At 39.8% G+C, this 15,750-nt stretch overlaps 1 protein-coding gene across 1 annotated transcript in view; it reads left to right on the top strand.

The window, feature by feature from the left end:
• The first annotated feature begins 1,932 nt into the window (after window positions 1-1,932).
• Window positions 1,933-15,750, top strand: part of LOC140195290 (aryl hydrocarbon receptor-like) — a 219,428-nt gene continuing 205,610 nt past the window's right edge. The window contains exon 1 of the mRNA XM_072253377.1: window positions 1,933-2,675. Within this exon, the coding sequence (XP_072109478.1) occupies window positions 2,620-2,675 (56 nt within the window). The 5' untranslated portion in view covers window positions 1,933-2,619. The remainder of the gene's footprint in view (window positions 2,676-15,750) is intronic.

Genomic DNA, 15,750 nt, shown 5'->3' with positions numbered 1-15,750 from the left:
ACTTTTTAACATGCTGATATTGAGGGGAAGCATGTAAATGAGAAACAAGGGCCAAGGAAATACTTTTAGTGATACCAGACATAATTGTCTGGGTTTAAGACGCCATTTAGGGTAAAATCCTCAACTGGATAGTTAATAATGAAACTAAGCAAGTGTAGTTGTTATTCCCAGTTGTGCAATGGCAGAATTGAGTATGACGAGGATTGAGTGGTCAACTATGACAAAAAACCCAGACATAAGACAAGTTGAAAAGGACAGGAAGGTTGGTTTACCATTGTTGTTATTTAATAGAATGAGACTACAAAATGCTAAGATACAAATGGATCTGGAGGTCCGATTATATGAAGTACAAAAAGTTGGTATGCAGTTGCAGCAAGCAGCTTCACATCCATAGCAAGAGATATGGTCTGTAAAATGGGGAAGTTTTGATGCAACTTAACGAGGCATAGTGAAGCTTCATCTGGAGTACTGAGTACAATTTCGGTCTACATACTTAAAGAATTATATACTTGCATTAGAGACTGTGCAGAGAAGATTCATTAGTTCAAGTTTATTGTCATTCCACTGTATTCATGTATACTGCCAAACGAAACAACATTCCTCTGGACCAAAGTGCACAACACAGTACACTTAACTCACACACAACACAAAGTAGTATTACCACAAATTAAAAGATATATTTTATTTAGAAGTTTGACATTTAGCATATGATACTTTTATGACACGACATTAGATGCATTTACGTCACTGATTGCAATTCCTCAGAGGAAGGTTAATCTATGTCAGGCTATTTGGGACTGTACTCGAGCTTACAAGAATGAGATGTTTTTGATGGTATATACATTGGCAGACTGAGTGCTACTGGTACCACGTAACCCAGTACTACCTGTTGCAATGGTCACATGGTCGGCATCTAAACTGGCTTCTCCATCAGGCTTGCCTGGTGAGGAGGGTGGCTAGACACCCTGCAGGACAAAAAAACAAGACCTGTCAAAGGGCGGATGAACCCCCTCGTAAGGTCAACGGCCATCTAGCAAACGTGCCGTGAAGCACGGAAAGGGCATCCCTTGCATTGAAGCTTGGTCTGACCATTCACTGCAACAGAACTTCTCCCAGCTGTCTTGGACCTCACCATGCCGCTGGATCTGGGAGGAGGTGTTGAGAGGTTGGGTTTGGACCTGTGCAACCCCCTACTCACCTAAAATCCACTCACTGTTCCTTTCTGAGGAGTGGGGTACCACCCCACTAACTGACTGAAAGGAACGATCATCATCCTATGGGATGGACAGCCAGAAAGATTGGCAGATTGGACAATGAAAGGATATTTAATTCAGCGTTGCTATTGAGAACAAGGGGCATAGTTTCAGAATTAGGATGAGGGGGAATTTCTCCTCTCAAAGGCTGATGATTCTGAGAAATGTTCTACCTCCCAGAATTGTGAAGGTGGCGTCACTGATCATGGTGGAGGACAGGCCTGGATTAGACGATTTTACGAATACGGTTTAAGGGACCAACTGGCCTATTTCCATTACTGTTTCTAATGTTCCAATCACCCAGGAAGTTATCTGTACTTTTGATAAGAGACTAATTCGTACCGGATCGGAGAAATTCAAACAAAACGCGAGCGGATTGGGGAGTCAAAAGTGCATTCAGGGATTTGGGAAAATTGGGAGGTTGGAGAGGGAAAAGAAGCTCTATCAATTTATCCGAGCTATTTTTTACATGGTTTTATCCCTAATATGTTGAAACACTGTTACATCATTTCTTTCACATCTATGATTCTTTTTTCAGCTTCTGAAAGTACCAACATTTTGAAGTTGTTTGTTTTGCAATCAGATTTTAACGATGGCTTACAAACCTGACCTTGTCACAGGCTCCTGGGCGGGCTCTTAGCGATCAGAGAAAGGAGCAAAGGGCACATTAACCGAGCGCTCCGCCTTGAGAGGATGGCTTCCCCGAGCGCCGTGCCCGTATACTACGAGCAAACGCCCGAGCTAACACTGTGAATCCTCTCAGACTGTGTCTGGATAGGGCGGAGGAACGAGTCGTCCCCGGCTGGGGGTCAGGTTGACTCCGATCTGGGCCGCACCTCAGCTCGGTTCAGGTGAAGCCAAGTTCGCCGACGCAGCAAAAACAAAAGCAGGGGCCCTGTGCTGGTGCGCCAAGGCGATGTGACGACAGGCCAGCCTCCCCCTTTTTTTCCCCCAGCAATTTAATTTTTAAAGAAAAGAGCAGCGAGGGCGGTCGGCACAGCTGTGCCTCGGCCCGTCCTTCGCGGAGCTGATTCGTGCTCATTGTCGCCCATAACCCAACCTCCTTCCCCGACTCTGCTGCTCCATCGAGCGGCCACAGCTACTTCAGCAACCCCGCCCACTCCCCCGTCTCTGTCTAATAAGGAAGAAGCTTGCGTCTGTGTGTGTAGTAGTAGCACTAGAAGTAGAAGTGGAGATTGCGCTTTTCAGTCGTCTTTCTTCGATTGACCTGTGCTCTGGCCCACTGACTGCCACGCTCTCGGCGCCCCGTTGAATTACTGTTAAAAACAAAGATCTTGCGGGCAAAAGAAGCAAACATTCCGAATCGAGGGAGAGAGAAAGGTTCCTGCGCCCTTTTTTTCCCCAGATGAACTCAACCAGTATTTACGCTAGCCGCAAGCGGCGAAAGCCAGTTCAGAAGAGGTAAGGAGTGTCACTTTGCTCTTCCTGGAAACATTGTGCCCCAGAGTCGCCGACGAAATTACAGCGCCGCTGCTGCCAACTATGCAGCCCGTTCCTGTCCCCGAAGTGCCTCATTCTTGTTGACATTCTTGTTTGTTTTCTTATTTTGCCATCTATTCCTTCAGTGTTTACAAAAGCACATTCTGATCTCGCCAGGTCATAATTTCTTGTAGTTTGTTGATCAGCAGTTATTTATTAATAGTTATTGGTGATTCTGTGCGCTGTAATTGTTTTTACATTTAGACCGAATGAGTTGCCTCGGGATTTTTGCTGTTCTTGATCATGTTGCAGTAGACAAAACTATTGAAAACATTCCGGTAAAATCTGTAGGAAACCACCCCACCCCCCAAAAAATCGACTGTTCAATAAACAAAACCTACGGGCATCTCCAGACGTGAGTTTTATTGAAATACAGGTATGGAGCAGAAAGTAAACATTGTACTCTTGAAATCTAAACCCACACCAGCAGCCCCCCCCACCACCACCACCACCACCACCAAAAAAAAAACAAAAACGGTAGTTCCAGCGATACAGTCTGGCGTAAAGCTTTGGTGAATAAAAACGCACAAAACATGTTTGTCTTAACATAATGAATTTTCCAGCTGTTAAAATTTGGAAGAGAATAATATTAGACAATAGGATTTATTAGTGGTGAAGTATGTTCGTTCAGTAATTTGTAACACGCTCAGCAAAGATATTAAGATATCAGATTTATGCAATACTGCTTCTCTGAGTGAATGCCGTTTGTATTCGCTTTCCCCATGTAAACTAATATAACAGAATAAACGATGATTTTTTTGTTATGAACATCTACAAAACTAACAGTGATTTTGCCCTTTGGTAGGATAGATAATGGTAAAGAAGAAGTAAATACTTATGAGGTGATCATTATCATTTAATTTCCCCTTCAAAAATATTACATGTGATATCTTTGCCTCCCCTCCCTTCCATGTGGAGATGGGGAAGTTTCGTGGTGACAGGATTGGAACTACCATATTCATGATTTGCGACACTTTAAGTGCTTAAATAAATTACATTTATATAATGATTAATGTGACATATATCCTTTACCACATCTTTTTGTACACAAAATATGTGTAAAAACAATTACTGCCATACTTGTTTTTAGAAGTATTTTTGTCAGTCATACTTCCTTTATGCTTGTGAGTGGAACAATTTCTTAAATAACAGTGAAATGGGGGAATTGTTCAATTTTCATAATATGCCTCCTCAACTATGTGATTTTGTCTGGAAATTAAACACAAGTTTATTTTTGTCACTCTGAAGGCTCTCTATGTTGGTAAACCTGACCATAAGTGAAAGATTTGTTCATGTGGAGTTAAACTAGAATAATGTCCCAAATTATTTGTGACAGCAGAGTTTTGGAACTTCCAGTATCAATTAATTTTGCATAAGTCATAAGTAGCTAGCCATCTGGACACAAGCTGGGGTCTGATCAGCCCTGGCTAGGTCACCTGGAGGAGGTTGTATGATGTTGAAAGACCTGAGACACCTGATGATTCCAGGAACATCACTGAAGATGTGTTGAGAAACATCAGTAGATGTATGTACACAGCAATTTTGCAAGAATGTATTGTTAAACTGCTCAGTCACATAACATTAGTCAGTTTTTGGGCCTTTAACTCAAAATCTAAATTTTGCCTTCGATGTATTGTTGTTGAAGTTATTGTCATTTGGCAACCGAGCTCCCAAGTTCTACTTAACAGAAAAGAGAAAGGAAGGAAATTTATTCTGATGTCTCTGTACCTCCTCGTCAAGGAAGTCTTTACTTGTAAAGTCTGACGTAAATGCAGGTTTTAAAGGTACAGTGGTAATTGGTTGTACAAGACTCCATGCGTGTTTGTTTTTCTGTTGAATGTGAAGTGACATAGTGTTTTAAAATCCATTTATTTGGTTTACGTACTCCTCTGTCAAAGACACTACATAAATGCAAGATGCAAATTTTAAATTTTATGTAGTTCAGTGTCGGGCGCTCAATCAGAATTTTATGGGTACAGAGAAAACAGCCCATGTGCTTTATATCTGCTAAGTCAGTACAGTTTGATTTATTGGAATAATGCCACCTATGGTAAAGGGCAGAATTTGGCAGCTGCACTGAGAAGCCATTATAAGGCACCCAACTTAACATATGAATCTACTGTTGCTAATAATGAGTTGGAAGCAATCCAGTGTACATCAATACACATTTCTTTCTTAAAAGTACTTTTAAATAAAAACTGACCACATATGCATGCATTTTTCATCTGTTTGGTATGAATCTACATAAAATCAAGCCATAGATGCATCTTCCATGTGGTGTTCCATTAGGTTGGCTGGATAGAGGAGGGTATTAGTTCTTTCAAAGTATTGAACATTTTTCTAGTTCTGCAAAATTCAAAACATTTTGGATCCTACTGTAATGACTCTTGCAAAAAAAATTGTTTACATTACACAGTTGCATGAAGTTGCATCTAGTTTTGTAACAACTTTAGAAAATGTATAGATAACTTGAGAAATGGGTGCCTTCTGATATTTAGGATTTTTTTCCTTGGCAGATACTCTAATAAATATGGAAAAACTTTAAATATAATTTTAGGGACCTTCACATATATAATTCTGCAAAATACGGATTACATTTGATGCAATATGTTGTGATTATTAGTTGAAGAATATGATATTTTACCTGAAGGTATCCACTGGACTTCATTTTATTTTGTTCTTACCTGTGATTGGCAGCTGAACATGATACATTTGTCATTAGCAATTGCACTATTTTTGCTTATATTTCAATGTAGTCTGTAAGAGGATAGCAGTTCTGTGGCGGAAGTGGAGGGGATAAATATTTGTGTAATGTGAAGAGAGAAATGAGCATAGCTAAGCAGTCTGCTGTAATGAAATTACTCTGTAGTTAGATAAGACAGGTTAATGTGGATATCATTTTGTCATTTTTTTTTCTATCAAAGTTATTGAATTGTTTTGAGTAATCAGTGACTGGCCTAAACAAATACCGCCCAGTGCCACTGACCTCAACAGTCGTGAAGTGCCTTGAGCGGCTGGTAATGGATCATATAAAATCCCACCTTCCAGCTACATTGGGCTCTTTCCAGTAACTTTCTCCCCCCACTTGATCCTGCCCTGCCTTGAAAACAATGCCTGGCTGTTGTTCGTCAACTCAGCTTGACATTTAGCACAATCATCCCTTGGAGGCTGGTGGGTAAACTATCCTCAATTGGGACTCAATACCCCTCTCTGGGTAAGTGATCCAAGTTGACAGCAACATCCCAAGCTTCATCACGTTGAGCACCGGTGCTCCCCCAGGGCTATGTGCTCAGTCTGCTGCTGACTCGATTCTGCTGCCGGATCCAGCTCAAACCACGTCATCAAGTTCACTGATGATATAACAGTGGTTGGCCTCATCAACAACAAATGATAAGTCAGCATACGGACAGGAGGTGGAGAGATTGTCTAATGGTGTTAGAACAACAGCCAGTGTATCATTGTGGACCTGACAAAAGAGATGATTGTGGACTTGAGGAAGGTGCAGGTCGACCACTCTCCATTGCACATCAATGGCTCTGCCATGGAGAGATTGAAGAGCACCAAGTTTTTTGGTGTGCATATAATGATCCAACCTGGATCTCCAGCACCACCTCATTTGTCAGGAGGGCACTTTCTGAGGAGAATGAGGCGTGCATGGCTTCCTGCCCACCCCCACCCCTATTCTACCCATTTTAACAACTTTCTACAGCTGCACCATTGAGAGTATCCTGCTTGACTGCATCATTGTGTGGTACGGAAGCTGCAAGGCATCGGTATGCAAGACCCTACAGAGGATAATTTTAAAAAAAAGCACTGAGCGTATCACTGGGGTCTCCCTCACCCCTGTTTGTGACATATGCTGGGAGCTTTGGAGATGAAATGTCCAAAGCTTTGTAGAGGATTCCCACCATCCATCCCACAATCTCTTTGACCCATTACCATCAGGGAGGAGGTACAGAACATCAGGACTAGGACTGCCAGACTGGGTAACAGCTTCTTCCCTCAGCTGTGAGACTAATGAATACCCTGCCATTACCGAGGTCTCGTCACTAGGACAGTGAGCTGTTTACTGCACTGCACACTACATGCACATTGAATTATATTTTATTAACATATTTGTGATAATCTTTTGAGCAACACACATCAAAGTTGCTGGTGAACGCGTTTTTACCCGTTATTTCATCCTCTGTCGGATTCATGCCTGCAATCACTGTTTTTTTGACTTTGTCATGTTAGGCAAAGATCGCAAGATCCTACATCTACTTTTTTTTAGCGTTCACCAGCAACTTTGATGTGTGTTGCTTGAATTTACAGCATCTGCAGAATTCCTGTTGTTTGTGATAATCTTTTGTTTTATGTGCTGCGTGTGATATAGGTTTTGTGTGTGCACTGTGGTCCAGAGGAACATTGTTTTGTTTGATTGTATATATGTACAGTCAGATGACATTACACTTGGACTTGGACTTGGACTTTAACTTGAAATTGAATGTGACTTACTGAGAGAGTAGTTTTACCGTCCACAAGAAAAAAAGATTGTACAGATACAACGATGATACTGATTGCATTTTGTAGGCTGAAGAAGTTTCAGTTTTTCCACATTGAACCACTTTTAATTTTGAGCTTAAAGATTTTGTAGAAGTTGCTGTCTCAGAAATTTGAGAATTCCATGAATTCTGCTTGGCACTAGAATGTTGTTGTCTTCATGGCTATCCCTCGAGGTCGAGAATGATGGTCTTCATTCTGAAGAAGTAGCCCACAGAGCAAAGACGCCTGTGCATATATTTGTTTAACGTGTACTTGATGTTGCACTCCAAGAAGCACACAATACTTCACAAATCAACCAACTGATTCCAATGGCATGGACATGACGATCGGAGCTGATGGATTTGTTGCAGCCTTCATCTGCCTTCACAGCTGTTGAGTTCAAAGTAACTTCGTTTGCCTGTTCCACCCTTGAGGTCTTGGTTGGATTGTTCTTTGTCAGGGACCTCACCCTCGACCTTACCACCATGTGTGATCCTACCAGGAGCATAGCTCCAGACGGCATTGCTCTCGGGATCACAGGACCACACAAGTTTCTCCACCACGACAAGGTGACAATCCACGGAGAAGACTAGAATATATCTGAATTTGGTTAGGGATGGTCAGATGAAGGTAATTGTAGGAAGATAGAACTGTTGAGTAAAAAGCAACAGGTTCAGTCCTGACCTCTGTCTGTGTGGAAGTGTTCTCTCTGTGACCACATGGGTTTCACACGTGCTCACAGAGAGCAAATTGCACACAGACTGGAAATCTGGGTACTCTGGTTTCCTCCTCTAACCAAAAGGTGTGCAAGTTGGGAGGCTGCTGTAAATTAGCTTTAAAATATCGATGAGGGTAGAGGTTGAGAAGAATTGCTGAAAATGTGGGGAGAATTGCTGGAGTGGAAAGGTGTGTGTTCAGTCAGAGCACACTCACTGGGTTGAAGAGCCTGTTTCTGAGTCCTCAAAAACTGCTTTAAGGGGATCACATAGTTAAATATTTAATATCTGGTATTGTGTTCCTCTAAATGTGGGTAAACGTCACAAGATGGAAACCAAAAGAATTGACGCCATTCGTGGTGCAAGAGGCTGGACAAGAGAATGGATTTGTAGGAAAAGTTTTAAAATTGGTAAGGAAGAATTTCTGAAAATTGGTCTGGAGCAGCTGAAGGCTCTGACATTAACGTTGGATAAAAGTGGATTGTGTTGGTTTGGAAGGGCAAGGGAGATATAAGTGCAAAATGCAAAGATATGACAGAAACATGAAGATCCATGTTCAATATGGGCAAGAGTCACAGGATTGTATTTGGGACTCTGTGCATAATTTGTTACACTGGAGTGAAATCTTTTGAGGTGAATTTGTGGAGAATGGTAAAATTAAAGTGACAAAGGTGTGGATGGATTTTCAGCAAGTGCAGAGTCAATAAATGATTTAATTGTAGGTTTAGACATGGGATTCAAAAGTCATCTGTAGTTTGAGTCACTCTTAATTGTCTAATTTAGCCTGAGTTTGTGGTTTGGAATAATAATGAAGTCCTAAAAGATAGTGACTTGGCTCTGATCTTTCTGATGTTTGTTAAGGTATTTGCGACTCTCTTAATAAAGACAGTGCATCTGACTGTCCGTGGTTGTGGGTGAGGGTAGTAATGGACAGGTGGATTTTGGTGTTATGATGCCATAGCAGAGATCTGTAGATAAGAGTGAAAATGAACCACTGCCTATTTCTGTGGTTCTGAAGTGGTGTGATTGGCTGGAGGGAGGAAATGAAAATGGGTGGAAAGTGCCATGGTTTCTTGTCATGGGTGATGTTGGAACTATCAGTTGAAATCCTGCAGTTCAGAGAATTGAGAAGTAAAAGGGTGGTGGTGGTCAAACACATTGTAAGGCTGAAGAGATCAAAATGTTAATAGTTACAGCTGATGCAGTTGGCCAAGTTTTAGAGCAGAAGTAAAACAAAATAGTATAACATATTTTCTCTTGGGCAGACATACAGTATGCCATCTATATTAATATTTCCACTTCAGTCAGACCAAGAAAAATTGTTGATTCGTCATCACATTTTTTGTTTTCAACAAATGTTGGTGTCTTGGTTTCCCTGAAGTGACTATGTTTCAAAAATAATAATGATGAGAAGAAAATAAGAAGACCGTAAAAGCAACTGTTCAGTCCGCTGAACAGAGAATTTGGGTCTAATCTATTCATTCTCACCTCGTATGGCAAATCTGCCATTGCTGGAACCAGGCTAGTAATCCCTTGGTGTACTTCTATGACAAATACATCCTTCTTTAGGCAAGAGGACCAAAACCATAGAGAAAACTTTAGGTGTAGTTTCCCAAGTCTATGCGTAATTATGGTGAGATAAATTTACTCCTGCATTCAGTTCCCCGATTAATATTATAAGGTTATCTTAATATTATTATATAAGGATATTTTAATATAAAGATTTCTTGAATATGGAAGTACTGGAGAAGATGGAGAAAGGAGCTAAAGGATGATGTTGGAAATGTGACATCAGGAAAGGATGATCAGACTGGCATTTTAGTCTTGAGAAAAGAAAATAGGAGTGACCTATTAAAGATCTTCAGATTTTGAGAGGTTTCCATAGAATGGATATGCAATCAGAATTCTTCCACTTGTAAACAAGAAAGAAGAGCATAATTTATGATTGTCAGCATAAAACAGAAATCAATAAATCCGATAGGAATCTGAGGGAAATTCCTTTGCCTGATATTGGTGAGAAGGTGGACTTGGAGAAACAGTGTAGATGCTTTTTAAGAGGATGATGAACAAGACCTGAATGAGAAGGGATTAGAAATTTACATAATAAATATTGATGAAGAAGTTTGATTGGAGTAGGCTGTAGCTTCCCAATGGATGTTTTGGGCTAAACAAGTGCATTCTGCGCTAGTTAATCTATGTATATAGAATCTTAAAGGGCTAACAAATGATAGGCACAGTGGAGAAGACCAGGGGGGTTATTTTGGAGTGTAGGATATAAAAGCTAAAAATAATGATTCACCAATCCCAGAGGGTTATTCGGCTGGAGGAATTGGCTAAGCCGAAGGTGGGAATATGGAATAATTTAAGATTGTTAGATTAGATCTAATTTATGTCAATGCAGATGAGTGAGGGGCCTTGATCTGAAGTAGAATATGGGCAGGAATGTGTGGTAAACCACGTATGTAGGTTGTAACTGGGTTATCTGTCTGGACATGGCTAGACACGCCCCTCTGCTGACTGCTCCTTTGGCTCCTCCCACAGAGCCCTGAATAAGACGATTGTGTCACTGCTCCTCCCACAGTCCAGGACAGACATACAGCATGGACGTGGATCCATTTTACTTTTAATAAAAGCCTTTCAGTATTTACTTCCAGTCTTTTGGAGTAATTGATAGTGCATCAGAATATAAATTCAAACACTGATGTTATGAATTGTGGAATGTGAAGAAGGCCAGTGATTTACTTGCTGGCAGTGGGTGGTGTGGGACAGAGAATGGAAAGGTTAACTGAGAGTGAGAGTTAATAGTGGATTGGAGTGCAGTAGGAAAACAATCAATCTGATCTCAGCAGTACAAAGTGAGGTTCTTGATAGATTTTTCAGTTTGTTGTAAGAGACTTTCTCATCTTGACTGCAGAGGAGGGTGGTGTGGAAGGCTAAGACTATTGCTCGATAGAGAAGGGAGGGAAGGAGCTGAGTGGTCAAAAAAGTAGGTCGTTTAAGCGATACTGCAGGAATCAATTGCAAACAGATGAATATGGCAAGCAAGATTAAGACTGTGATTATCTTAATCTTCCTTTCCTCAGTGGAACTGCTATAGAACCAAACAGACATTCCTAAACAGTATTTGCTCTTTTGCCAATTATGGATTGTGAGAATGCAAAGATATATTTATAATTGCCCTGATTAGGTTAAGGTTAAATCAGGGGTTGCTGGGAGGTGCAGCTCAAATGGCCAGAGGGCCTATTCTGCGCTGTATCTCAATAAATAAATAAATAAATACACACACAATCTCTATTTGTGTAATTATGAAGCTTGTTTTCAGTAACTTCAGCTACTTCCAGTGTTAATTTCCATTAATCTTCATTAAGTGATTGCCCTTGTTGAAACACTGAAGACTCCATGATATTTAGTGCACCTTTTGGTCTTGAGTATTTAGATAATGTTGTAATGATATTTGGATAAAGAGCTGCTTAATCATGTTTATTCATTTTTACTTTGTGCTTTATATCTATGTTTTATCATATCACCCTATTTGATAAATTGTGACTATACCGCTAATATACTCTTATCTGTTCTGCAACAAGCTTTCATTCAGTTCATAATTATTCACTTGGTCACAAAAGATAATTTTCCAGCCTATTAGAAAATGGATGATTAAAATTTAACCTAGCCATATCACGAGAGGCAGATTTGATTTTTTGACTTTGTAATAGAATTTTTTGTTATTTTTAAAGTGAGATTCATTGAAAGTGTTGGGGTTTGAATAAAAATGATGAACTTTTACTTTTAATTATATAGATCACTGATCAGTTCTTAACTTGAGTGCTCAATTGAATTTTGGGTATATTGGCTCAGGAAAGTATGTTGACTTTGGAGATGGGTTACCAGTTCCACCAAAATGGTACCATTGCTTAAATGAATCATTGAGAGATAAGTTGGGTATATTTTTGTGCTTTGGCAAATTGAAGGATAATCTCAACAAGGCATCTAAAGTTATTGAAAGTTGTTTCTAGCTCCAGCCATGTTGTCACTTCTTTTATTGAGTGAACACGGAATAAGGCACAAGGTCAGAGCTTAGCTGAGACAGAATGATTTTTGTTTGGTAAGAACCTCAGGATACTGGTGAAAAATGGTAAATAAAAGTGGAGGCATAGATCAGCTCAGATTGAGGAAAACTGGCAGAAGCACGAAGGATGAATGTCCTGGTCTTTTGCTGTACTGTGTTTCCTTGGTGATGGATCTATTTAATGTTTTTTGTAATTGGTGACTTCAAACACAACTTTAAAGTTTAGCATCTTTAAGTTGATCAGATGACCATTTTCCAACTTCCACCACTATTACAAAGTCATTTGTTGCAGAGGTTTTCATATCTGCTAATTACCCACTGGAATAACCTATAAGGAACCTTTGGAAAGTTAATGGCTTTGAAACCTCAATGGACTTAAACAATAATCATGTGTTTGTGTCTGAATTCTTATCTGAGTAATTTCATCCTGGAGAACTTTATGGGACAGTTCTGTTTTCAGTTTATGCCTTCATCATAGAGAAAGGTTCCCAGGCATTATTACTGAGATCCTTTGCACTGATATGCTATATGGTAAACTTGATTTAACATGGACTGGGCACAGATTAAAATTGCCCTTGCATTGCCTCAGATTTGTGCTTTAAGACGGTCTTAAATAGTAAATCTTTCAAAATGAAAGCATTCCTGTTTTGTTAGCCAGCTTTATTTTTAGTAGATTTAAAAGTGACTGCTGTGGATCTGTACTTCCATAAATTACCTTTGAAACTACTCAAGTTTGCTTGTTAACATGTTGCGTTCCATCCCGAAGACATTTGGAATCTTCCCAGGTCAGGTCAGGGGAATGTTTTCATGGGCCATAAGATATGGCCAGGTTGTTAATGCTTAATCTTTAATCATGTATGTGGCAAATATTTAAGTGTGAGTAATCCTGAAACTTTGGCCATTACTGAGATGTACAGAACAGTTATTCCTAACTTTCAGGGCCTTCCTGCTTTACATCCCCCCCCCAAATAGTGTCACAATAATTCTGTGACACTATTTATTAAACTGTGTATTTTTTAAAAATTTGTACAGGTATGTTACATTCCAGATATCACTATGTATCAACTGTATTAAGTGTCAGGATAAAAATGGCCACTTACTGTTGCAGGTCTGGATGTGAAAGCAGTTTCCGAAGAGCAGCCCTTTGCTAAATAATGAGCTCTTACCCAAGCTTTTTATAAGAAAATGCGCCATATTGGCATCTTGACAATAGGATGTTACATGGCTCATTTCAGGTTCTAATGATTCCTTGCAAGGGAATGTTCTGTGTATCATGCAACCTTTCAGGCAAAAAACTATGGAAGATCTGCTGGGGAGGTAGTCCAGTTTTGGTTTGGACTCCTTTGCCTACATGCCAATGGTGAAGTGAAGGGAAACTGTTCAAACAGTGATGTTGTCTTTGCTGTAAAGTTATGCTAGGAAAGCTCTTCCCACATTCAAAATGCAAATACCATTTTGGTTAGTTGTGGTTAGAAATGCGTGTGCTTTGACAAACCATTAAACACTGAATTTTGGTTCCATATAAAGCATGTCATAGCTGTACTTTGCAAATAATTTCTTTCTTATAAATGCTTTCTGATCATTTTTTTTAAAGAAACCTATGTAATGAGGTAGTTTATTTAAATATATTAAATGTCCACCTACTTAAATTTTATACATTTGTAATTATTACCTCTTCTGTGTTTTTATTTGTATGTGTATCTTGTTCCTCTGTTTGCCCCTCTAATATATGCATTGCTTCACTGCCTTGCCCCCTGTTTCTATTATTTCCTGGTGGGCATTGGAAGATGAAGTAATAGTGAGCATTCAGATTGCACTTTCCACTGGTGGGTGTGATGCAGTGCTGGCATTGTGAATAATCACTCTTCTGTAGTCTTTTCAACATTGTTTGTTTTCCCCTCTTTGCTGTCCCTTCACTTCCAATTCTCCCTTCTTTTTGTGTCTCGTCCTTGCTGTTCAACATATGCTCTCCTGTCCCAACTAGAACTTACAGTTCCTATCCTCTGCTTTCTTCCTACTTCTTTGTGTCATACTAGTCCCTCTTGTGCCTATCAATATAAGCATGGGTTCCCAGGACACAGCAAATGTTTTTCTTTACCATTGTAGTCTGTTTAGAAAGTGCAAGGAGAAGACACATTTCCAGCTAAACTTCTAGTACTGGCAAAGAAGTGAGTAGCAGATTTTGAAAGTGAACCAGGATATAGGTGGATAGGAATTATTCAAACATAGTGGACGGGCATTAATTATGAGCTACCAAGACCAAGAGCCTTAAAGCAAGTTAGCATTAAAATATGACCTGATTAGCAGCTTTAGCCCTCAAAAAAAGATGTCTGCAGAATGGCAACCAGAGCTTTGAAAAGACAGGCTAGCCAAAAGAAAGAGGTGTACGAGAAATATTTCAGCTAAAAATCTTAAATCAAGCAATTTCAGCAATATCAAGGCCAGTTCTTAGTGACAGAGGGCTATACCTCTTGTTGCTGTCCACTGCCACCGTTCCTTTCATTCCTGAACTTAACCTGGTCTGAGTACCGAGAGCTCACTTGCTGGCCTGACTGGTAGCATGGCTGTCTTGCTGAAGAATCCTTGCTGTGAAACTATGAAAGCCAGCCCAGTTTTGTTAGCTGTCAAAACTGAAAAAGCTTTTAAATGTTTCAATACCCTCAAAGTACAGAAACGTTTAGATACTAATTAAAATATCTTTTTAAGCTAAAAAAGGTACAATTAACTAAAATCTCTTAAAGCTTACCTAAGTAATTATTTTGGAATTGTTTAATTTTTTTAAAGAAAATACGTTGTCCCTTGTGCTTTCCTTTCTGTAACCATGGAATCTCCAGTGTTGGAGAGAATTCCGACCAGGTCTGCTAGGGTTCAGGAGGCAAATTTCCTGAAAGTAAATACTGAGGAAGCTTAGCATGGGTCAGACTTGCCATTAGCTATCACAGAGAATCCAGCAGTAGGGTGTATTTACTGATATGCTACCTACCACTACAGGGTAAGTTAAGGTCTTCTACCCAATTTTTGCTGGCAATTAAGAGGTAAATATCAGAATTTTTCAGCATTTACCCGCAAAACTCATGCTGACATGGTAACTGGCTATCATATGGCATTATGATAGGAATAACTGAAGCTTTATCCCACTTGTCCATAAACATCTAATTCCAATCTAGTTCCTACCTAATACTCTTGTAATTTGTTCTGCTCCAATTTAATAATCTCCCACAAGGTCTGGAGTTATCCTAATTTTTAGCCATTTTAAAACTTAAGTTTTTACACCTTTCCCTAATCTGTCTGCACATTTTTTCAGAGTGATTGCACTTTTCTTATTTTTGAGTGCAGATCTGATATTTTCCCTGGTTAATAGTGCAGTTTCCCTCTACCCTCCTTGCTGGCTTCCATTTCAGTCTTTTCTAAAACATTGAAACCCCAGAATATTAAGCATCCAGTCCTGCCTCTCCCTCAATCATGTCTTCAACATCATCTAGTAGTGCTATATACTGATCCATGCTCAAAATTTTCTCTTTTGCCCCACCTAGTACTCTGAGCATACAAATAAACACACTTCTACACATCCAGAACATTGTGTCTACTACCTTGCTTCTGCCTGCCCTTCACTATAGACTTACTGGTGATGGTATCTACCCTCTTCTCTATCTCTTCATTTTCTGACCTGTGCTCTGTTCCCATTCCCCTA

Source organism: Mobula birostris, chromosome 3 (assembly GCF_030028105.1).
Source record: "Mobula birostris isolate sMobBir1 chromosome 3, sMobBir1.hap1, whole genome shotgun sequence".
Taxonomy (NCBI): Eukaryota; Metazoa; Chordata; class Chondrichthyes; order Myliobatiformes; family Myliobatidae; genus Mobula; species Mobula birostris.
Note: the sequence above shows the minus strand (reverse complement) of the source record. Positions and strands in the feature narration are given on the sequence as shown.